The sequence below is a fragment of the Homarus americanus genome, unplaced genomic scaffold, assembly GCF_018991925.1.
Source record: "Homarus americanus isolate GMGI-L3 unplaced genomic scaffold, GMGI_Hamer_2.0 scaffold32583, whole genome shotgun sequence".
NCBI classification, from domain to species: Eukaryota; Metazoa; Arthropoda; class Malacostraca; order Decapoda; family Nephropidae; genus Homarus; species Homarus americanus.
In genome coordinates, this window is record NW_024713129.1 from 14,316,123 (window position 1) to 14,341,292 (window position 25,170).

The window sequence follows — 25,170 nt, forward strand, 5'->3', positions numbered from 1 at the left end:
ATATGGTACACTCTCAGCACATATGGTACATTGTCAACACATATGGTACACTCTCAGCACATATGGTAGATTGTCAACACATATGGTACACTCTCAGCACATATGGTACTCTGCACAACATTTTCAGTGGTACACTCTCAGCACATATGGTACTCTGCACAACATTTTCAGTAAACCATTGGTATTCAGAGGGATAAATACATAGATAGTTATTCATTAAACTCATCACATAAATTTACATTCATTCAACAGTGCAGGTATACAATAGCCATCGAACTGGTTAACAATACTACAATCTTGGAGACTAACCTGTCCACCAAGGAGCCGAGCACCTGGGAAGAAACGACGGAGACGACGACGAAGGTGATGAACACGAGAGAGTACAACTTGGCCGCCTCACCCTGCATGTCTTGGGTGGCGAGGAGGTGCGGGTGGCTGTTTTTGTGGGTGGAAAGGAGGTGTTGTTGTTGGGTGGTGTTGTAGGTGGTGTTGAGGGTGTTGTAAGTGGTGTAGATGGTGTTGTAGGTGGTGTTGTAGGTGGTGTTGAGGGTGGGGAGGAGGAAGTAGGTGCTGGAGAGAAGCTTAACGTTACATTTGGGATCCAAGAGACGCTCCCAACATTTCCGTCGTATGATGAAGTCCTGCCCCAGCAACACCTGTCATAACAACACACATATTAGTACACACACACAACACCTGTCATAACCTCAGTACACACACAACACCTGTCATAACCTCAGTACACACACAACACCTGTCATAACCTCAGTACACACACAACACCTGTCATAACCTCAGTACACACACAACACCTGTCATAACCTCAGTACACACACAACACCTGTCATAACCTCAGTACAAACACAACACCTGTCATAACCTTAGTACAAACACAACACCTGTCATATACCTCAGTACACACAACACCTGTCATAACCTCAGTACAAACACAACACCTGTCATAACCTCAGTACACACAACACCTGTCATAACCTCATGCAAACACAACACCTGTCATAAACCTTAGTACAAACACAACACTGTCATAACCTCAGTACACACACAACACCTGTCATAACCTCAGTACAAACACAACACCTGTCATAACCTTAGTACAAACACAACACCTGTCATAACCTCAGTACACACACAACACCTGTCATAACCTCAGTACACACATAACACCTGTCATAACCTCAGTACACACACAACACCTGTCATAACCTCAGTACACACACAACACCTGTCATAACCTCAGTACACACACAACACCTGTCATAACCTTAGTACAAACACAACACCTGTCATAACCTTAGTACAAACACAACACCTGTCATAACAACCTCATTACAAACGCAACACTTGTCATAACCTCATTACAAACACAACACTTGTCATAGCAACAACTACTACTACTTCTCGTTATGGCCTCCAACCTCCTCTTATAGCCACACTACTACTACAACAGCTACCACCGCACCACACAAAACATTACATTGACAAGTGACTTTTAAGAAAAACAGTTTAATTACCAAAGAGACGTAAGCGAGAGTGAAGCAGAAAATGACAGGTTCTACAGTCATATTCCCCATGATGAAAGTGAGGAGGGGGAGTGATCTTGTTGCTACTACTACTTCTGCTACTTCATCTCTAGTTCTTCCTCTCCTCTATACCATCTGTGAACACCTGCCATTACCGGAGTCGTGTCTTGAATCTTTGTTTCTCTGGCTGGCTATTCCAATAACACGTAGAAATAATAATAACAATAATAATAATAATGATAACGCTATAATGTGTGGTTGGTCTCACTGTGACAAGTTAACTGAGGTGTTCTATACAGGTAGAGCCGTAATTAACAATATTATCACATTCTCTCCTCCCCTAAACTTAACCACAGACAAACGCTGGCTGTGACTGGACCGACCACCATTGTCTTCTTATCTATCTATATATATTACTCTCATTCTCGTTCTGATACCTATCTGTTTACGTTACTCACCCCAAACACCCGCCTCTTACTCCCATCATCTGTCCTCCACCCCTAATATGTCCCCCACCCCCAACATCCGTCTCTTACCCCCAATATCTGTCCCTCAACCCCAACACCCATCCCTTACCCCCAATATCTGTCCCTCACCCCCAACATCCATCCCTTACCCCCAATATCTGTCCCTCACCCTCAACATACGTCTTTTACCCCAACATCCGTCTCTTACCCTAATATCTGTCCCTTACCCCTACATACGTCCTCACACCGACACCCACCCTTCACCCCCGCCACCCCCACACTGCCCCTCCACATGATCAGTCTCCACGTGATACTCGGCCACGCTTACCCTGACGTCATACGCACAGTTGCCACTTCTTAGAGACAACCTGTTTGATTTTCTAATCAAGTTACAATATACAAGGTCTGTTTTACCCATATAATTCCCCATTATCACAAGGCTCCGTGGTTTGGGGTCGACTGTAATGATATTAGATGATATGGGTAATTTCTAACCCAAAGAAACGTTTGGCAAATTATTATACAATGCCTCCATGTGCTGATGGCGCATCGATTTTGACAAGAGGGAAGATGAGGTTTTCGTACGCACAGCTATTGACTTTTATCATTCGCCTGCGTAAAGTTTATGCAGTATATAGCTCAGGGCACGCACATTGGTTCTTTAGGTCCATCTGAGAACCGGCATGGTGGGATCAATGAGAGATAGTGGTAATGTGAAGTTAAACTTTTGTCGTTCAATACTTTCTTGCGTGGCGCGGTGGCAAGAGGTGGGCGTGACCGAGTGCATACACTCCGCCCCTTACGTCATAGTGCCGTGCCATGATTGGTCCATTCCTCGTGTTGTCCGCCGCCCGTGACGCGACGTCGTTCTCTTGTTGATATTGGGCGTGGACACCACCCCTTAAAACTCTCTTAAAACAAATGATTAGAAACCTTTATTAAGTGTAATTACGTGTGATATAAATTCATAACATATTCGTTAATAAAAATGGTTCTAGATAAAGTGGTTTGTGGTTAATCAAGCGGTGGAGAATCGTAGGGTGGAGCCGGTGGGCAGCAGACACGTGGGTTCGTTATTTCACGACTTGAGTGAGGCAGAGAGTTGTACGGCTCGCCTGGTGTTGTTTTGGTCCCGTCGCGCCATTTTCGTCCACCAAAAACTCCGCCTTTTCTCCGTTTTATTCCGTTATCGTGGGTGTGAAAAGTGTGTCGCAAGCGGCGAAGGAGAGATGAGCCTCGAACTCCTGTTAGACGCGGCGAAATTCCTTGAGCAACAGGAGGAAGAAGAAGAGACTAGCAAAGGTAAGAAGGTCGACAGGGGTCGGTTTCTAACGAAGAGGGAGGGGGTGGATATTTAACTCCCTGCTACACACCGGCTCTGTCGCAAATGTGTAGTTTGTTTACTAATATTAAACCCCTGGCTGTAATTACCGCATTATTACAGCTCACAGTGTTAGAACGATTACTGAATGAGGTGGACGTAGTGTCTGTAGACGTGGAAGAGGCCAAGGGAGGCGAGTTATGGTCACTGATCAAAGTCGAAACGTTTCTAGTATGACCTGAGAATGAAGGTTCAAGGAGGGGGTGTTACACATATACAGACGTCAATTTAACCTGAAATCCCTGTTTATTTTCCTCTATAACGGCTATTGGAAAGAAGATTGGGAAGCGTGAATGTTGGCCTGGTTTGGCTGGAGGGTTGGGCAGAGCGGAGGTGCCGCAAGACTAAGGTGAACGGTGTAGATTTTGACAGGAAAGTGATGGCGTAGGTATTTGACAGTGGCGGCCAGACACGTGCCGGCCGGAGCTCAGGAAGTTATTCACAGTAATATTTTGTGACGCTCCCGCCCCCCAAACCAGCCCCTCCCTCACCTCCTTTTGTCCATAAACCTGACCACTAACCAAACCTAATGAGACCCAACCTAACCAAACCAGGCCTAACCTGACCAGACCTAACCTGACCTAACCTGACCTGACCTAATTAACCTAAACAAACTTCATCTGACCTGACCTAATCTGACCTAACCTGGCCAAACACGCTGACGTAACCTAATCTACCTTGCCCAGTCCCTCCCTAACTCACTCTTGTTTGTAAAGCTGACCTTTAACCTTAACTAATTTGGCTTAATTAAACATAACCCAATATGACCTAATCTGACCTTAATTCGAATCTGAGTTAACCTAACCTAGCGAAACCTGATCTCACCTTAACCTAATTTATTCTATCCAAATTGACCTAACTTTACCAAACCTAATGTGACCTAACCAAACTTTATCTGACCTAACCTAACTTGACCTAACAAAACCTAAAATTACCTGTCCATAATTAACCTCAAAACACCATAACCTAGGCAAATCCCAAATGGATATGACCAAGTCAGGTTTGGATGTGGAAAATTTGGTTACGTTAGGTTTGTATAGATTTAAATTGAATAGTTTTATTTTCATTAAGCTCGATGAAGTTGACTTAGTTGCTGTTAAAATAGGTTGATATTAGGTTAAGGTTAAATAATGTTAGCTTTGGTTGCATTAGATTGGGTTGAGTACATTCACACTACAGATGAGGCCAGACTTGGTTGTGGTTAAAATAGATTAAGATAGATGATAGTTTAGGTTATTTTTGGTTGAATTAGATTGGGTTAAATTTGGGTTGAGTATCAGTCATGCTAGAGCCTGCGTGTGTGTGTGCTTGGTAGTGAGGGGGGGAGGGGGGAGAGATAATGCTGGCACAGGCACCTAGCGTCCTCTGCGTATTGGGAGACGATCGATGAATGAACCTCCTATCAACACAATAACCTAACCCAACCTTGCACAATGCTTCCTCTTCATTTTAATCACAAATATACGTTACTTTCTCGATCCTAATAAGATAATTTTTTTTTACTCATTACTGTATTAAAACTGTATTCGTGGTCTCTTGGTTTTTTATTGCTTTTTTTTTCATTTCGGAATGTTTAAAAACGCATCTGCCTGATACAGTGTCATTACCAGCCCCCCCCCTCCCCACACACACACACATCAAAAATACCTACTACGGAAATTTTAATTTTTTTTACGAATTTTAACTAAATACTTACACTAGTAACGTCTAAACATGCATAAATTATTGATGTACAGTATAAGTGACAATGCTTAGGTTAGCTTAGCTTAGGTTAGTGGGGATTAGGGTTGTGTTAGTTCAGCTGAGGTAAGGTTAGGTTACTGCAGATTAGGGTTCTGTTAGTTCAAGTTAGGTTAGGTTAAGTTAGTATGTGTGAGGTTGAATTAAACGTGTTCTAAACTGACTTGATCCATGTTAAACTAGACTTGATTGAGCTGGGTGGTATTAATCTAACCTAACCTAATTTAATCCCAATACTTGAGGTTTATTATGGTCATTATTAACATCGTCTCTTTGTTAATTGATGTAGCAAGTTATTGATGATTGATGTGGCAAGTTATTGATGATTGATGTGGCAAGTTATTGATGATTGATGAAGCAAGTTATTGATGAAGCAAGTTATTGATGATTGATGTGGCAAGTTATTGATAACTGATGTGGTAAATTATTGATGATTGATGTGGCAAGTTACTGATGATTGATGTGGCAAGTTATTGATGATTGATGTAGCAAGTTATTGATGATTTGTGTAGCAAGTTGTTAATAATTGATGTGGCAAGTTGTTGATGATTGATGTAGCAAGTTATTGATGGAGCAAGTTATTGATGATTGATGTGGCAAGTTATTGATAACTGATGTGGTAAGTTACTGATGATTGATGTGGCAAGTTATTGATGATTGATGTGGCAAGTTATTGATGATTGATGGAGCAAGTTATTGATGATTGATGTGGCAAGTTATTGATGATTGATGTAGTAAGTTATTGATGATTGATGGAGCAAGTTATTGATGATTGATGTGGCAAGTTATTGATGATTGATGTAGCAAGTTATTGATGATTGATGTAGCAAGTTATTGATAACTGATGTGGCAAGTTATTGATAACTGATGTGGCAAGTTATTGATGATTGGTGTTGCAAGTTATTGATGATTGATGTTGCAAGTTATTGATAACTGAGGTGGCAAGTTATTCACGATTGATGTGGCAAGTTAATGACGTGGCAAGTTATTGATGATTGATGTGTCAAGTTATTGATGATTGATGCGGCAAGTTATTGATGGTTGGTGTGGCAAGTTATTGATTTAGCAAGTTATTGATGATTGATGTGGCAAGTTATTGATGATTGATGTGGCAAGTTATTGATGATTGATGTGGCAAGTTATTGATTTAGCAAGTTATTGATGATTGATGTGGCAAGTTATTGATGGTTGGTGTGGCAAGTTATTGATGATTGATGTGATAAGGTATTGATGATTGATGTGGCAAGTTATTGATTTAGCAAGTTATTGATGATTGATGTGGCAAGTTATTGATTTAGCAAGTTATTGATGATTGATGTGGCAAGTTATTGATTTAGCAAGTTATTGATGATTGATGAGGTAAGTTATTGATGATTGATTTGGCAAGTTATTGATGGTTGGTGTGGCAAGTTATTGATGTTTGGTGTGGCAAGTTATTGATTGTTGATGTGGTAAGTTTTGATGATTGATGTGGCAATGATTGATGTGGCAAGTTATTGATTTAGCAAGTTTTTGATGATTGATGTGGTAAGTTATTGATGATTGATGTGGCAAGTTATTGATTTAACAAGTTATTGATGATTGATGTGGCAAGTTATTGATGATTGGTGTGGCAAGTTATTGATTTAGCAAGTTATTGATGATTGATGTGGCAAGTTATTGATGATTGATGAGGCAAGTTATTGATGATTGATGTAGCCATTTATTGATGATTGATGTGGCAAGTTATTGATGATTGATGTGGTAAGGTATTGATGATTGATGTGGCAAGTTATTGATGATTGATGTAGCAAGTTATTGATGATTGATGTGGCAAGTTATTGATGATTGATGTGGTAAGGTATTGATGCTTGATGTGGCAAGTTATTGATGAGGCAAGTTATTGATAATTGATGTTGCAAGTTTTTGATGATTGATGTGGTAAGGTATTGATGATTGATGTGGCAAGTTATTGATGATTGGTGTGGCAAGTTATTGATGATTGATGAGGCAAGTTATTGATGATTGATGTGGCAAGTTATTGATGATTGATGTGGCAAGTTATTGATGTAACAAGTTATTGATGATTGATGTGGCAAGTTATTGATGAGTGGTGTGGCAAGTTATTGATGATTGATGTGGCAAATTATCGATGGTAGGTGTAGGGAGGTGGTAGGGTGTAGGTGTAGGGAGGTGGTAGGGTGGACAGGTGCATAGGGCAGGTGTGGTAGAGAAGGACAGGTGCATAGGGCAGGTGTGGTAGAGAAGGACAGGTGTATAGGGCAGGTGTGGTAGAGAAGGACAGGTGTATAGGGCAGGTGTGGTAGAGAAGGACAGGTGTATAGGACAGGAGTGGTAGAGAAGGACAGGTGTGGGGCAGGTGTGGTAGAAGGACAGGTGTATGGTAGAAGGACAGGTGTATAGGGCAGGTGTAGAGAAGGACAGGTGTATAGGACAGGAGTGGTAGAGAAGGACAGGTGTATTGGGCAGATGTGGTAGAGACGGGTGGTAAAGAAGGACAGATGTATAGGGCAGGTGTGGTAGAGAAGGACAGGGGTGGTAAGGACAGGTGTATAGGACAGGGTGGTAGAGAAGGACAGGTGTATAGGGCAGGTGTGGTAGGGACAGGGGGTAAGGACAGGTGTGGTAGAGAAGGACAGGTGTGGTAGAGAAGGACAGGTGTATAGGACAGGTGTGGTAGAGGACAGGTGCATGGGCAGGTGTAGAGAAGGACAGGTGTATAGGGCAGGTGTGGTAGAGAAGGACAGGTGTATAGGGCAAGTGTGGTAGAGGACAGGTGTATAGGGCAGACGTGGTAGAGGACAGGTGTAGTAAAGAAGACAGGTGTATAGAACAGGTGTGGTAGAGAATGGGTCATAATATCCGGTGGACAAAATGTGAGGACAGAACAGGTGCAGGGATTCCCCCTTGCGGGAAGTCCACAGTTTATCATTGTTCATACGACTGCTGCCTGCTCTACACCTGCTGTACACCAGTTATACACCCGTTACACCTGCTCTACACCCGTTACACTGTTCTCCACCTGTTACATCACCTTTACACCACCTCTACACCTGTTACACCACCTCTACACCTGTTACACCACCTCTACACCTGTTACACCACCTCTACACCTGTTACATCACCTCTACACCTGTTACACCACCCCTACACCTGTTACACCGCCTCTACACCTGTTACACCGCCTCTACACCTGTTACACCACCTCTACACCTGCTACACCGTCTCTACACCTGCTACACCGCCGTTACACCTGTTACGCCTCCTATTCACCTTTTACCTGTTACACCACCTCTATACCTGTTACACCACCTCTACCTGTTACACCACCTCTATACCTTTTCCACCTCTACACCTGTTACACCACCTCTACACCTGTTACACCGCCTCTACACCTGCTACACCGCCTCTACACCTGTTACACCGCCTCTACACCTGTTACTCCATCTCTACACTTGTTACACCACCTCTACACCTGTTACACCACGCCTACACCACCTCTACACCTGTTGCACCACATCTACACCTGTTACACTACCTCTACACCTGTTACACCACCTCTACACCTGTTCTACCGCTACACCACCTCTACACCTGTTACATCACCTCTTCACCTGTTCCCTCTACCTGTTACATCACCTCACACCTGTTCTACACCGTTACACCACCTCTACACCTGTTACCACCTTTTCACCTGTTACACCACCTCTACACCTGTTATACACCCGTTACCACCTCCACCTGTTATACCACCTCTTCACCTGTTACACCACCTCTACACCTGTTCTACACCCTACACCTGCTTCTACACCTGTTCTACACCCGTTACACCACCTCTTCACCTGTTACACCACCTCTACACCTGTTACACCACCTCTACACCTGTTACCACCTCTACACCTGTTCTACATCCCGTTACACCACCTCTACACCCTGTTACCTCTTCACCTGTTACACCACCTCTACACCTGTTCTACACCGTTACACCCTCTTCACCTGTTACACCACCTCTACCTGTTACACCACCTCTACCTGTTACACACCTCTACACCCCTTTACACCACCTCTTCACCTGTTACACCACCTCTACACCTGTTCTACACCGTTACACCACCTCTTCACCTGTTACACCACCTCTACACCTGTTACACCACCTCTACACCTGTTCTACACCTTTTGCACCACCTCTCCACCTGTTCTACACCCGTTACCACCTCTTCTGTTACACCACCTCTACACCTGTTTTACTGTTACACCACCTCTACCTGTTCTACACCTGTTACACCACCTCTACACCTGTTCTACACCTGTCACACCACCTCTACACCTGTTCTACCTGTTACCACCTCTTCACCTGTTACACCACCTCTACACCTGTTCTACACCTGTTACACCACCTCTACATCATTCTACACCTGTTACACCACCTCTACACCCTCTACACCTGTTTCTACATCCGTTACACCACCTCTTCACCTGTTACACCACCTCTACACCTGTTACACCACCTCTACACCTGTTCTACACCCGTTACACCACCTCTACCTGTTACACCACCTCTACACCTGTTTCTACACCTGTACCACCTCTACACCTGTTCTACACCTGTTATACCATCTCTTCACCTGTTACACCACCTCTACCTGTTTACACCACCTCTACACCTGTTCTACACCCGTTACACACCTCTTCACCTGTTACACCACCTCTACACCTGTTACACCACCTCTACACCTGTTCTACACTTACCACCTCTACCCTGTTATACACTTGTTACACCACCTCTACACCTGTTCTACCCGTTACACCACCTCTTTTAGAACATTTACCACCTCTTCACCTGTTACACCACCTCTACACCTGTTCCCCACACCTGTTACACCACCTCTACACCTGTTCTACACCTGTTACCTCTTCCACCTGTTACACCACCTCTACACCTGTTACACCACCTCTGCACCTGTTCTACACCCGTTACACCACCTCTTCACCTGTTACACCACCTCTACACTTATTTCTACACCTGTTACACCACCTCTACACCTGTTCTACACCTGTTATACCACCTCTACACCTGTTACACCACCTCTACACCTGTTCTACACCTGTTATACCACCTCTTCACCTGTTACCACCTCCACTTGTTCTACACCTGTTACACCACTCTACACCTGTTCTACACCTGTTACACCACCTCTTCACCTGTTACACCTCTACACCTGTTACACCACCTCTACCTGTTCACCCGTTACACCACCTCTACCTGTTACACCACCTCTACTTGTTCTACCTGTTACACCACCTCTACACCTGTTCTACACCTGTTATACCACCTCTACACCTGTTACACCTCTGTTCCACCTGTTATACCCCTCTTCACCTTACACCACCACTACACTTGTTCTCACACCTGTTACACCACCTCTACAACCTGTTCTACACCTGTTTACACCACCTCTTCTGTTACACCACCTCTACACCTGTTACACCACCCTCTACACCTGTTCTACACCTGTTACACCCTCTTCACCTGTTACCCCCTCTACACTTTTTCTACACCTGTTACACCACCTCTACACCTGTTACACCACCTCTACCACCCTACACCTGTTACACCACCTCTTCACCTGTTACACCACCTCTACACCACCTGTTACCCACCTCTTCACCTGTTACACCACCTCTACACACTTTTTCTACACCTGTTACCACCTCTTCACCTGTTCACCACCTCTACCTGCTCTACCTGTTACACCACCTCTTCACCTGTTACACCACCTCTACCTTGTCTACACCTGTTACACCACCTCTACACCTGTTCTACACCCCGTTACACCACCTCTTCACCTGTTACCCTCTACACTTGTTCTACCTGTTACACCACCTCTACACTGTTCTACACCTGTTACACCACCTCTTCACCTGTTATACACCTGTTACACCACCTCTACACCTGTTCTACACCCGTTACACCACCTCTTCACCTGTTACACCACCTCTACACTTGTTCTACACCTGTTACACCACCTCTACACCTGTTATACACTTGTTACACCACCTCTACCTGTTCTCACCGTTACACCACCTCTTCACCTGTTACACCACCTCTACACCTGTTCTACACCCGTTACACCACCTCTTCACCTGTTACACCACCCTCTACACTTTTTCTACACCTGTTACACCACCTCTACACCTGTTCTACAACCTGTTACACCACCTCTACACCTGATTTTATTATGGGTATTATTTTATTTACTGTTTATTATTATTTATTGTTATTATAAAGTTAGGATAAATAACAACGATTTTTCTCTTTGTTCGCAGGTGAGTGTGAAGGATGCGGAGGGTGGGTGTGGCAGAGGTGTGGTAGGTGTGGCAGAGGTGATGTAGGTGTGGCAGAGGTGAGTGAGTGTGGCAGAGGTGAGGTAGGTGTGGCAGAGGTGATGGGTGTGGCAGAGGTGAGGGGTGTGGCAGAGGTGAGGTGGGTGTGGCAGAGGTGATGGGTGTGGCAGAGGTGAGGTAGGTGTGGCAGAGGTGGTGGGTGTGGCAGAGGTGGTGGGTGTGGCAGAGGTGAGGTGGAGTGTGGCAGGGTGAGGTGGGTGTGGCAGAGGTGGTGAGGTGTGTGGCAGAGGTGAGGTGGTGTGGCAGAGGTGATGGGTGTGGCAGAGGTGGTGGGTGTGGCAGGGTGAGGTAGGTGTGGCAGAGGTAGTGGGTGTGGCAAGGTGTGTGGGTGTGGCAGGAGGTGGTGGTGTGGCAGGTAGTGGGTGTGAGAGGTGAGGTGTGGCAGGGGAGTGGGTGTGAGTGATGGGTGTGGCGGAGTGAGGTAAGGTGTGGCAGAGGTGATGGGTGTGGCAGAGGTGATGGGTGTGGCAGAGGTGAGGTGGGTGTGGCAGAGGTGGTGGGTGTGGCAGGAGGTGATGGGTGTGGCAGGTGATGGGTGTGGCAGAGGTGAGGTAGGTGTGGCAGAGGTGAGGTAGGTGTGGCAGAGGTGATGGGTGTGGCAGAGGTGATGGGTGTGGCAGAGGTGGTGCGTGTGGGCAGAGGTGATGGGTGTGGCAGAGGTGATGGTGTGGCAGAGGTGGTGGGTGTGGGCAGAGTGAGGTGGTGTGGCAGGGTGATGGGTGTGTGAGGTGAGGTGGGTGTGGCAGAGGTGGTGGGTGTGGCAGAGGTGGTGGGTGTGGCAGAGGTGGGGTGGGTGGCAGAGGTGAGTGGGTGTGGCAGAGGTGAGGTGGGTGGCAGAGGTGGTGGGTGTGGCAGAGGTGTGTGGAGTGTGTGGAGGGAGGTGTGCAGAGGTGGTGGGTGTGGCAGAGGTGAGTGGGTGTGTGCAGAGGTGTGGTGGGTGTGTGGAGGTGGTGGGTGTGTGGAGGTGAGGGTGGGTGTGGCAGGAGGTGAGGTGGGTGTGTGGGGTGGTGGGTGTGGCAGAGGTGAGGGAGGTGTGGCAGAGGTGATGGGTGTGGCAGGGTGATGGGTGTGTGGGGTGAGGGTAGGTGTGGCAGAGGTGATGGGTGTGTGGGGCAGAGGTAGTGGGTGTGGCAGAGGTGAGGTGGGTGTGGCAGAGGTAGTGGGTGTGGCAGAGGTGAGGTAGGTGTGGCAGAGGTGGTGGGTGTGTGTGGCAGAGGTGGTGGGTGTGTGGGGGATGGGTGTGGCAGAGGTGAGTGGGTGTGGCGGAGGTGGGTGTGGTAGAGTGATGGGTGTGGCAGAGGTGAGGTGGGTGTGGCAGAGGTGATGTAGGTGTGGCAGAGGTGATGGGTGTGGCAGAGGTGATGGGTGTGTGGGGTGGTGGGTGTGGGCAGAGGTGATGGGTGGCAGAGGTGATGGGTGTGGCAGAGGTGGTGGGTGTGGCAGAGGTGATTGGTGTGGCAGAGGTGATTGGTGTGGCAGGGGTGATGGGTGTGGCAGAGGTGATGGGTGTGGCAGAGGTGATGGGTGTGGCAGAGGTGATGGGTGTGGCAGAGGTGAGGTGGAGTGTGGCAGAGGTGATGGGTGTGGCAGAGGGTGGTGGAGTGTGGCAGAGTGATGGAGTGTGTGGGGCAGAGGTAGGTGTGGCAGAGGTGAGGTGGGTGTGGCAGAGGTGGGGTAGGTGTGGGGGGTGAGGTGGGTGTGGCAGGTGGGGTAGGTGTGTGGGTGATGGGTGTGGCAGAGGTGGGTGTGTGGGGTGATGGGTGTGGCAGGTGATTGGTGTGGCAGAGGTGGTGGGATGTGGCAGAGGTGGTGGGTGTGGCAGAGGTGAGGTAGGTGTGGCAGAGGTGATGGGTGTGGCAGAGGTGGTGGGATGTGGCAGAGGTGGTGGGTGTGGCAGAGGTGGTGTGGGTGTGCAGAGGTGAGGTAGGTGCGGCAGAGGTGATGGTTGTGGCAGAGGTGATGGGTGTGGCAGAGGTGTGTGTGTGTGGTGGGTGTGGCAGAGGTGGTGGTGTGTGAGGTGGTGATGGGTGTGCCAGAGGTGGTGGGTGTGGTGGGTGTGGCAGAGGTGATGTGGGTGTGTGGCAGAGGTGAGGTGGGTGTGGCAGAGGTGGGGTAGGTGTGTGGAGGTGGGGTGGGTGTGGCAGAGGTGGTGGGTGTGGTTGGTGTGCAGAGGTGATGTAGGTGTGCAGAGGTGATGGGTGTGGAGGTGGTGGGTGTGGTAGGTGTGGCAGAGGTGATGGGTGTGGCAGAGGTGGTGGGTGTGAGAGGTGGTGGGTGTGGTGGATTGTGACACTGTAGGGAGTAGGGATTGTGACACTGTAGGGAGGTGGGATTGTGACACTGTAGGGAGGTAGGGATTGTGACACTGTGGGAGGTGGGGTGTGACACTGTAGGTAGGGATTGTGACACTGTAGGGAGGTAGGGATTGTGACACTAGGGGAGGTGGAATTGTGACACTGTAGGGAGGTGGGATTGACACTGTAGGGAGGTAGGGATTGTGACACTGTAGGGAGGTAGGGATTGTGACACTAGGGAGGTGGAGATTGTGACACTGTAGGGAGGTAGGGATTGTGACACTGTAGGAGGTGGGATTGTGACACTAGGGAGGTGGAGATTGTGACACTGTAGGGAGGTAGGGATTGTGACACTAGGGGAGTAGGGATTGTGACACTGTAGGGAGGTGGGATTGTGACACTGTAGGAGGTAGGGATTGTGACACTGTAGGGAGGTGGGATTGTGACACTGTGGGAGGTAGGGATTGTGACACTGTAGGGAGGTGGGATTGTGACACTGTAGGGAGGTAGGGATTGTGACACTATAGGGTGGTGAGTTGTGACACTGTAGGTAGAGGTTGTGACACTGTAGGGAGGTAGGGATTGTGACACTGTAGGGAGGTAGGGATTGTGACACTGTAGGGAGGTAGGGATTGTGACACTGTACGGAGGTAGGGATTGGTGCTGTACAGGTAGGGATTGTGACTAGGGAGGTAGGGATTGTGACACTGTGGGAGGTAGGGATTGTGACACTGTAGGGATTGTGACACTGTAGGGAGGTAGGGATTGTGACACTAGGGAGGTAGGGATTGTGACACTGTAGGAGGTGGGATTGTGACATAGGTAGGGATTGTGACACTAGGGAGGTGGGGATTGAGGTTGACACTGTAGGGAGGTAGGGATTGTGACACTGTAGGGAGGTAGGGATTGTGACACTGTAGGGAGGTAGGGATTGTGACACTGTAGGGAGGTAGGGATTGTGACACTGTAGGGAGGTAGGGATTGTGACACTGTAGGGAGGTAGGGTTGTGACACTGTAGGGAGTAGGATTGTGACACTGTAGGGAGGTAGGGATTGTGACACTGTAGGAGGTAGGGATTGTGACACTGTAGGGAGGTAGGGATTGTGACACTGTAGGGTGGTAGGGATTGTGACACTGTGGGATTGTGACACTGTAGGGAGGTGGGATTGTGACACTGTAGGGATTGTGACACTGTAGGGAGGAGGGATTGTGACACTGTGAGGTAGGGATTGTGACACTGTAGAGGTAGGGATTGTGACACTGTAGAGAGGTGGGATTGTGACACTGTAGGGGGTAGGGATTGTCACTGTAGGGAGTGGGGATTGTGACACTGTAGAGGTGGGATTGTGACACTGTAGGGAGGTAGGGATTGTGACACTAGGGAGGTAGGATTGTGACACTGTAGGGAGGTGGGATTGTGACACTGTAGAGGTGGGTTTGACACTGGGAGGTGGATTGTGAACACTAGGGAGGTGGGATTGTGACACTAGGAGGTAGGGATTGTGACACTAGGGAGGTGAGGTTGTGACACTGTAGGGAGGTGATTGTGACACTGTAGAGGTGATGGGGAGGGGATTGTGACACTAGGGAGGTAGGGATTGTGACACTAGGGGTAGGGATTGTGACACTGTAGGGAGGTAGGGATTGTGACACTGTAGAAGTAGGGGTTGAGACACTGTAGGGAGGTGAGGATTGTGACACTGAGGATGCATGAGGAAGGGTTAGATGATGAGGATGGAGAATGATAGTTGAGGGCGGTAAGGACGTAGTGTGGCCAGGCAGCAGCACCACACACCAGGGTCAGTGCACTCAGGAGGGGTGGGTAATGCCCTGAGGGTGTACACAGACCCCAGTCCTCCCATGGGGTTTTGTAATCATATTCATCTCACGTATTGACTCACAACAACATAAATTTCGCTATAGTAGGGTGGATGAGGCTCTAATGACGTCCAAACTGACCTTAGACTATATGTTTATATATTTGAGACTTATGTTAAGGTGTAAGAGTAGGCCGAGTTTGGGAGTCAGGAATGGGTTAGTCTGCCCTGGTATATGTATGAGAGAAAACGAAGTTGGTTGAGTGTGGGAAGAGATGATTTCGGGTATGGGAGACATTTCCTATTATTAATTAATTTATTTATTCTTTATTTGGGGTTTAATTTGTCGTTTGTGTTTATATCTGGCTACACAGGCTGGATGGTTAGGTTAAGTAAGGTCAGGTTGGCTTAGGTCAGGTTTGGGTTAATTTAAGTGAAGTTGTGTTAGGTAAGGTTAGGTTGGGTTAGGTTTATTTAGGTCAGGATGAGATGCACAGGTGAGAGTATTGTGTAGGATGGTGTGTACAGGTGAGGAGGTCAGGTGTGCTGGCAACGCTTCTGATAAGACTTGAGTTTTAGGAACAGTTTACATACAATGGTTTATTTATTGTGTGCTCACCATATTGCTGCCTCCTCACCCCCTGCCCCATCTTCCCTCCCTCAACTCCCTGCCTCCCTAACCCCTGCCTCCCTAACCCCCTGCCTCCCCAACCCCCTGCCTCCCTCCTCCTTCCCCTCCCTCACCCCTGCCTCCCCTAACCCCCCACCCCTGCCCCTCACACCTGCCTCCCTCCTACCTGCCACCTACCTGCCTCCCTCGCCTACCTGCCTCCCTCACCTACCTGCCTCCCCTCCCTTACCCCCTCACCCCAGTGCCTCCCTCACCCCTCACCTCCCTGGCTCCCTCACAAGACACAGTAGGAGGGTCACCAAGACACATCACCAGCAAAGGGAAGCTTCGTCAGGCTCCACCTTATAAATGACCAGTTATTAGCCTGTATAACTGGTGACCGAGTTTGTGGGTTGGGCGTGTGTTTTGGGGTGTTATTGTGTGTTGTGGGGTGGGGTGTTATTGTGTGTTGTGGGGGTGGTGTTATGGGGTGGGGGTGTTGTGTGAGGTGTGGTGTTGTCTGGGTGGGGTGTTGTGTAGTGTTGTGTGTGGGTGGGGGTGTTGTGTGGGTGGTGTTGTGGGGCTGTGGGGTGTGAATACAAAGCCAGCATATACAAGTTTGTTTACACTCGTGTCTGCTGAGTCATGATCACATGTGTGTGTGTACTTGTCATAATAATGTTGAGGATTTGTTGTACTTGTTCCCCTACAGTACAGCTGTGTGTGTGTGATGACATCTAGGTAAAGCTCACCAGGGACCTGGCATACACCTGTCACCTACACCAGGTGTTGGTGTACACCTGTCATCTCCATCAGGTGTTATCTAGAATACAAATTGTAACGTGTACAACGATGGTTTTACAGTATGTGGGTAGTACCATGGTAGTGGGGTAACAATGGTAGGTAGTACCATGGTAGTGGGGTAACAATGGTAGGTAGTACCATGGTAGTGGGGTAACAATGGTAGGTAGTACCATGGTAGTGGGGTAACAATGGTAGGTAGTACCATGGTAGTGGGGTAACAATGGTAGGTAGTACCATGGTAGTGGGAACAATGGTAGGTAGTACCATGGTTGGGTAACAATGGTAGGTAGTACCATGGTGGGGAGTAACAATGGTAGGTAGTACCATGGTAGTGGGGGTAACAATGGTAGGTAGTACCATGGTAGTGGGAGTAACAATGGTAGGTAGTACCATGGTATTGTGTAACAAGGGTGGATAGTACCATGGTAGTGGGATACAATGGTAGGTAGTACCATGGTGGTGGGAGGTAACAATGGTAGGTAGTACCATGGTAGTGGGATAACAATGGTAGGTAGTACCATGGTGGTGGGTATAATGGTGGGTATTACTGGTGGTTGGGTAACAATGGTAGGTAGTACCATGGTAGTGGGGTAACAATGGTAGGTAGTACCATGGTAGTGGGGGTAACAATGGTAGGTAGTACCATGGTAGTGGGGGTAACAATGGTAGGTAGTACCATGGTAATTGGGGTAACAATGGTAGGTAGTACCATGGTAGTGGGGTAACAATGGTAGGTGATGAGGTGGTGGGGGTAACAAGGTGGGTAGTACCATGGTGGTGGGGTAACAGTGGGTAGTACCATGGTGGTGGGGTAACAATGGTGGTAGTACCATGGTAGTGGAGGGTAACAATGGTGGGTAGTACCATGGTAGTGGAGTAACAATGGTAGGTAGTACCATGGTGGTGGAAGTAACAATGGTGGAGTAGTACCATGGTAGTGGGGTAACAATGGTAGGTAGTACCATGGTGGTGGGGTAACAATGGTGGGTAGTACCATGGTGGTGGAACAATGTAGGTAGTACCATGGTAGTGGAGATCATGGTAGGTAGTACCATGGTGTGGTAACAGGATGGTAAGTACCATGGTAGTGGGGGTAACAATGGTAGGTAGTACCATGGTAATTGGGTAACAATGGTAGGTATACCATGGTAGTGGGGTAACAATGGTAGGTAGTACCATGTAGTGGGAGTAACAATGGTAGGTAGTACCATGGTAGTGGGGTAACAATGGTAGGTAGTACCATGGTAGTGGGGAGTAACATTGGTAGGTAGTACCATGGTAGTGGGGTAACAATGGTAGGTAGTACCATGGTAGTGGGGTAACAATGGTAGGTAGTACCATGGTAGTGTGGTAACAGGGTGGTACCATGGTAGTGGGTAACAATGGTAGGTAGTGCCATGGTAGTGGGGTAACAATGGTGGTAGTACCATGGTGGTGGAACAATGGTAGGTTACCATGGTAGTGGGGAACAATGGTAGGTAGTACCATGGTAGTGTGTAACAGGGTAGGTAGTACCATGGTAGTGGGGTAACAATGGTAGGTAGTACCATGGTGGGGAACAATGGTGGTGTACCATGGTAGTGGGGTAACAATGGTAGGTAGTACCATGGTAGTGGGATAACAATGGTAGGTAGTACCATGGTATGTGTAACAATTGTAGGTAGTACCATGGTAGTGGGGTAAACATGGTAGGTAGTACCATGGTAGTGGGGTAACAATGGTAGGTGGTACCATGGTAGCGGGTATGATCGATGGGTGGTAGTCACAGTAAACGTGGCACTACATGCGGTGTAGATGTGGCAGCGACGCAGGTGGGCGGGGCTTGTGACGCAGGTGGGCGGGGTCAGTGACGCACGTGGTGCCGTACAGCCACGTGGAGGTTAAATCACGTGCTTGGTGAACCCTTTATGGCGTTGCCACCTCTCCCTTGTAACCAGTAGTCCAGGAGGTGGATGCACGGCGTGTCCTCTGTTTGTCCGCAGTATTGTCCGAGTTTTGTCCAGGAGAGAGTGATCATAAACCTCATCAAGATTTATGATAACTGATGAGTAATAGTGAGCACTGAGGGAGTGATGTGGCACAAGTGTAAAGGATGTTGGCAACGGTGTACCGCTGACTCCTCCCCCTGCACCTCTGCCTCCCCAACCCCCCATATGAGGTTCTCCCGATGCACCCTTCCTTCAGCCTCACCCTTCTCACCCCCCACGGTCACCAGCTGATTGGTGGTCAGGGCTGCCAACACATGCACCACCACACACTATACTTGTCTAGGTATGAACAGGCAAACATATTGATGTAAATTGTTTTTTCATGGTAGTGTGTGTGTGTTTAATGGCACACGCACAGACAGCAGTAGGACAGGTTGTGTGTGACCATGTGGTAGTTTACGATTTGTATGGTAGTTTGTAAGGTACAATATGAGTATAGTAGGTTGTAATAATGTTCTTAGTGTGGTAGTATGGTAGGCTGTGTGGTTGTATGGCAGTATGGTAGGCTATATTGTAGTATAGTAGGCTGTATAGCAGTATGGTAGGCTATATTGTAGTATAGTAGGCTGTATAGCAGTATGGTATATTGTAGTATGGTAGGCTGTGTGGTTGTATGGCAGTATGGTAGGCTATATTGTGGGTAGGTTGTATAGCAGTATGGTAGGCTATATTGTATGGTACTGTGTGGTTGTATGGCAGTATGGTACTATATTGTGGTATAGTAGGTTGTATAGCAGTATGGTAGGCTATATTGTAGTATGCATGTGGTTGTATAGCAGTATGGTAGGCTATATTGTAGTATAGTAGGTTGTATAGCAGTATGGTAGGCTATATTGTAGTATGGTAGGCTGTGGTTGTATAGTGTGCATGGTAGGCTATATTGTGGGTGGTAGGCTGTGGTTGTATAGCAGTATGGTGCTATATTGTAGTATGGTAGGCTGTGGTTGTATGGCAGTATGGTAGGCTATATTGTGGTATGGTGGCTGTGGTTGTATAGCAGTATGGTAGGCTGTATAGCAGTATAGGCTATATTGTGGTATGGTAGGTTGTGGTTGTATGGGCGTATGGTATTATATTGTGGTATGGGTATATTGTGGTATGGGCGTAAGGCATGGTAGGCTATATTGTAGTATGGTAGGTTGTATAGCAGTATGGTAGGCTATATTGTAGTATGGTAGGCTGTGTGGTTGTATAGCAGTATGGTAGGCTATATTGTGGTATGGTAGGCTGTGTGGTTGTATGGCAGTATGGTAGGCTATATTGTGGTATGGTAGGTTGTATAGCAGTATGGTAGCTATAATAGTATATGTGTGTGGTTGTATGGCAGTATGGTAGGCTATATTGTGGTATAGTAGGTTGTATAGCAGTATGGTAGGCTATATTGTAGTATGGTAGGCTGTGTGGTTGTATGGCAGTATGGTAGGCTATATTGTAGTATAGTAGGTTGTATAGCAGTATGGTAGGCTATATTGTAGTATGGTAGGCTGTGTGGTTATATTGCACTATATATAATCATACATTAAGTATAGTAGGTTGTATAGCACATCAGAGAATATTTAGGTATATGGTGATCATAATGGTACTATATACATATGGTATAGCATTATATGTGTGGTAGTATAGCTGTATGGTTATATACATCAGATAGTCTATATTGCATTGCATTGTTACACGTATGTAGTTACATCAGAAAGACAGTTATATTATAATCATAGTACTTATATCATGTGGTAGATGGTAGGCTATATGTGTATTTGTATTGCAGTATAGTAGGCATAGTGAGTATGGAGAGCTGTGTATTGTATACACGTTATACTAATGGTATAATTGTAGAGTATGTAGGGCTTGTATAGCAGTATGGTAGGCTATATTGTAGTATAGTAGGCTATATTGTAGTATGGTAGGCTGTGTGGTTGTATGGTAGTATGGTAGGCTGTGTGGTTGCTTTGGTTTATGTAATTGTATTGACTGTTGTTATGAGTCAAGGTGTGTGTGTGTGTGTGTGTTGATAACTTCCCTCCGTCATTCCCTCTTATCCCTCCACACCATTTCTTTCCTTTTATTCTCTCCCTTCCTCCCACCCTCTCCTCCCTTCTATTCCCCCACAGCCCCCACCCTCTCCCTTCCTCCACCTCTCATTCCGTCTCTCTCTCTCTCTCTCCTTCCTTTTCCCACCCTTCCTCTCTGCCTCACCTCCCTCTCTCTCCTCCCTCTCTCCCTGTTAAGTAACGTTTGATAACTGATATTTTACGTAATCGTTTTATTAGTTCAACTCTAGCAAGGCCGGACGACCCCTAGCGGCCTTGTCCTTCCTCGCTAGCTTGGTCAGGCGATCGGGGTCCGGACAAAACCCCCTCGGTTCGGTTCTATGTGGCTTTTGTCCTACACTGCAGGCAATCGTAGCGACCGCCCTCTTGTGTGGGTGTGTGTGGGGAAAGGGGTTGTCTGGGTGGGGAGGTGATGAGGGTGGGGGGTGATGAGGGTGTGTGTGGGTGGGAAGGGTGTGTGTGGGTGAGGGAGTGATGAAGGTGTGTGTGTGTGTGGGTGGGAAGGGTGTGTGGGGGGGGCGCTGTTATCTCAGATGGACAGAGACATAACAACATTATCAGTAACAGGGACTTTAGCCTTATCACTCGTCTCCACCACCACACATGTACACACCTACCACACCTGCGCACACCTACCACACCTGTACACACCTACCACACCTGTGCACACCTACCACACCTGTGCACACCTACCGCACCTGCGCACACCTACCGCACCTGTGCACACCTACCACACCTGTACACACCTACCACACCTGCGCACACCTACCGCACCTGTGCACACCTACCACACCTGTACATACCTACCACACCTGTACACACCTACCACACCTGTACACACCTACCGCACCTGTACACACCTACCGCACCTGTACACACCTACCACACCTGTACACACCTACCACACCTGTACACACCTACCACTCCTCCGTACCTGTTTCCACGTAACATAACTCTACACACCTGTACAGCACTGGTAACAGGTGGGGTGGTACAACAGGTGAGACATGGTGGTAGTGGTGGTGATAGTAGTGGTGGTGGTGGCGGTGATAGTAGTAGTCATGGCGGTGATAGTTGTGGTAGTGGTTGTAATATTAGGAGTAGTGGCTATTGGGGGAAGCTGGAGGCCAATTTAAAAACAAAAAAAATAGTAGTAGTAGTAGTAGTAGTGGTGGTGACCGGTGCGAGGCTAGGACGGCAGGGAGCCAGGCACGGGAGAGGAGAGGTGAGGGGGGGGAGGGGGAGGGGGGGGACTTGCATAACGGCTGAGGTGACCTTACTCCATCTCCTTATTCTCTTCCTTATATTAAATCTTCCTTTTTTGTACTCCTACTGATACTCCTCCACCTTATATTGCTCCTCCTACTCTTCCCGATACTCCTCCTCATCCTGATACTACCCCCTCCCTCTTCTGATACTCTTCCTTATATTCTTGCCTTGTATACTGATCACTATCACTTGCATCACCATCACCACCATCATCCTCACCATCACCACTATCATCACCACCATCACTATTATCACCACCATCCTCACTTACATCACCATCACCACTATCATCATCACCACCATCACTACCACCATCATTGTTATCACCACCACCATCTTCACTATCACCACCACCATCCTCACCACCACCACCATCACTACCACCATCCTCACCACCACCATCCTCACTATCACCACCATCCTCCACCACCACCACCATCCCTCACTATCACCACCTTCATCACCACCACCACCATCCTCACCACCACCTTCATAACCACCACCACCATCCCTCACACTATCACCACCATCCTCCCACTATCCCACCACCTTCATCACCACCACCATCCTCCTCCTCACCACCATCCTCACTATCACTTACCACCCTCCCACTATCACCACCACCATCCTCACCACCACCACCACCATCGCTACCACCATCCTCACCACCACCATCCTCACTATCACCACCTTCATCACCACTACCACCATCCTCCACCACCACCATCCTCACTATCACCACCATCCTCACTATCACCCACCATCCTCACCACCACCTTCACAACCACCACCACCATCATCACCACAAAACGGTATTGCAATATTTAGCAACCCAATCTTGGCAGCACTCCTGCTACCAGACCTACGCCATGTGTGTGTGTGTGAGGGGGTGATATTTTTACACTGCCGGGGTGTATCAAGTGTAATTAGTTGGTGCAGTATGCTTGGTATGTGTGTTTGGGGGTGTGTGTGTGAGGTGGTAGTGAGCCCTGCACGTACACACACTGGCATGGGTGTGTGTGTGTGTGTGTGTACAGGATGGCTGCTAGTGGGGGGCAGGATGTGTAGCTGCTTCCTTTATTTCATGTGTAGGATGGCACGCGACCCTACACTCACACCTGTAATCAAAACTCGCCTACACACTTATCCAAGAGGTGTATGAGAGTGTAGTGAGAGGTAGGGAGGGTGTAGAGGTGTAGTGAGAGGTAGGGAGGGTGTAGAGGTGTAGTGAGAGGTAGGGAGGGTGTAGAGGTGTAGTGGAGGGACTCTGGCCAGTCTCCAAGTTAGTGTAGGAAGTGTTGCAGTAGCAGCTTGGCGGCGCCTCACATCCACATCTGTCTATACACGTGTTGGAATGCGTTGGTACACATGTGCTACCTGTGTTTGTTTACCTTGGTAGCTGTTGTGGTACAGGTGTGGTGGTGACAAGACAGGTGTGATAGTAGTGGTGTGGTGGTAGTGGTGTAGGTGTGGTGGTAGTGGTGTGGTGATACAGGTGTGGTGGTAGTGGTAACAAGACAGGTGTTGTAGTGTAACAAGACAGGTGTAGTGCCAGACTTGTGGAAACAGGCAAATGTAGTACCCATATTCAAAAAGGGAGACAGAGCATCAGCGTCAAATTACCGGCCGATCAGTTTGACGTCAGTAGTGGGGAAATTTCTTGAATCAATTATAGCAGATAACATCCGATCGCATTTAGAGAAAAGCAAATTAATCTACGACTGTCAACAAGGGTTTACAAAGGGAAAATCTTGTCTAACAAATCTGCTGACATTTTTTAGGAAAGTCTTCGAGGTAGTAGATAATGACGAAAATTACGATGTTATTTACTTTGACTTTAGCAAGCATTTGACAGAATACCACATCAGAGGCTTCTGAGAAAAATTAAGGCTCATGGTATCAAGGGGAAAGTTTTAAATTGGATAAAATCATGGCTCACCGATAGAACACAGAGGGTCAGCGTAGATGGTGTTAAATCTGAGTGGGGTCGTGTAACCAGTGGGGTTCCCCAGGGGTCAGTACTAGGCCCACTCTTGTTCATAATCTACGTAAACGATCTAGATACTGGGATCAGCTGTAACATAAGCAAGTTTGCGGATGACACCAAAATAGGGCGGCAGATTAATTCAGGGCAGGATGCAAATGCATTACAGGAGGATCTAAATAAACTGCAGGGGTGGTCTGAAAAATGGCAAATGAAATCAACACCAGCAAGTGCAGCGTACTTAATATTGGAAGAACAAATGCTGTCAATGTATACAGCCTTAACAACATCAACCTAGAGAAGTCGACTTGTGAAAGAGACCTAGGGGTACTTGTAAGCCCGGACCTTCGGCCTAGAAAACATTGCGTTAATGTTCGAAATAAGGCAAACAGAGTATTGGGTTTTATATCTAGAAGTGTAAGTAATAAGAGTGCAGAGATCTTATTGCAACTATATCTTGCGCTAGTCAAGCCGCACCTCGATTATGCGGTTCAGTTCTGGTGCCCTTATTATAGAATGGATATCAATTCACTAGAGTCGGTGCAGCGAAGAATGACGAAAATGATTCCGGGACTTAGAAACCTTCCATATCAGGATAGGTTAAAGAAACTAAACTTGCATTCCTTAGAAAGACGAAGAGTGCGGGGAGATATGATAGAAGTATTCAAGTGGGTGAAAGGAATCAATAAAGGTGATATAGATAAAGTTCTTATAATATCCGAGCAGGATAGGACTCGGAACAACGGATTCAAGTTGGATAAGTTTAGGTTTAGGAGGGAGATAGGAAGGAACTGGTTCACAAATAGGGTGGTGGACGAGTG

At 47.4% G+C, this 25,170-nt stretch overlaps 2 protein-coding genes across 2 annotated transcripts in view; one reads left to right on the forward strand and one right to left on the reverse strand.

The window, feature by feature from the left end:
* LOC121870244 overlaps positions 1–1,875 on the reverse strand; it is a 10,401-nt gene extending 8,526 nt beyond the window's left edge. Inside the window, exons 1-2 of the mRNA XM_042372032.1 lie at positions 1,533–1,875; positions 310–656 (exon numbers count right to left, since the gene is read on the reverse strand). Of these exons, the coding sequence (XP_042227966.1) occupies positions 310–656; positions 1,533–1,592 (407 nt within the window). The 5' untranslated portion in view covers positions 1,593–1,875. The remainder of the gene's footprint in view (positions 1–309; positions 657–1,532) is intronic.
* A 1,227-nt stretch (positions 1,876–3,102) lies between these two features.
* Positions 3,103–25,170, forward strand: part of LOC121868002 — a 56,810-nt gene continuing 34,742 nt past the window's right edge. Inside the window, exon 1 of the mRNA XM_042368239.1 lies at positions 3,103–3,310. Within this exon, the coding sequence (XP_042224173.1) occupies positions 3,238–3,310 (73 nt within the window). The 5' untranslated portion in view covers positions 3,103–3,237. The remainder of the gene's footprint in view (positions 3,311–25,170) is intronic.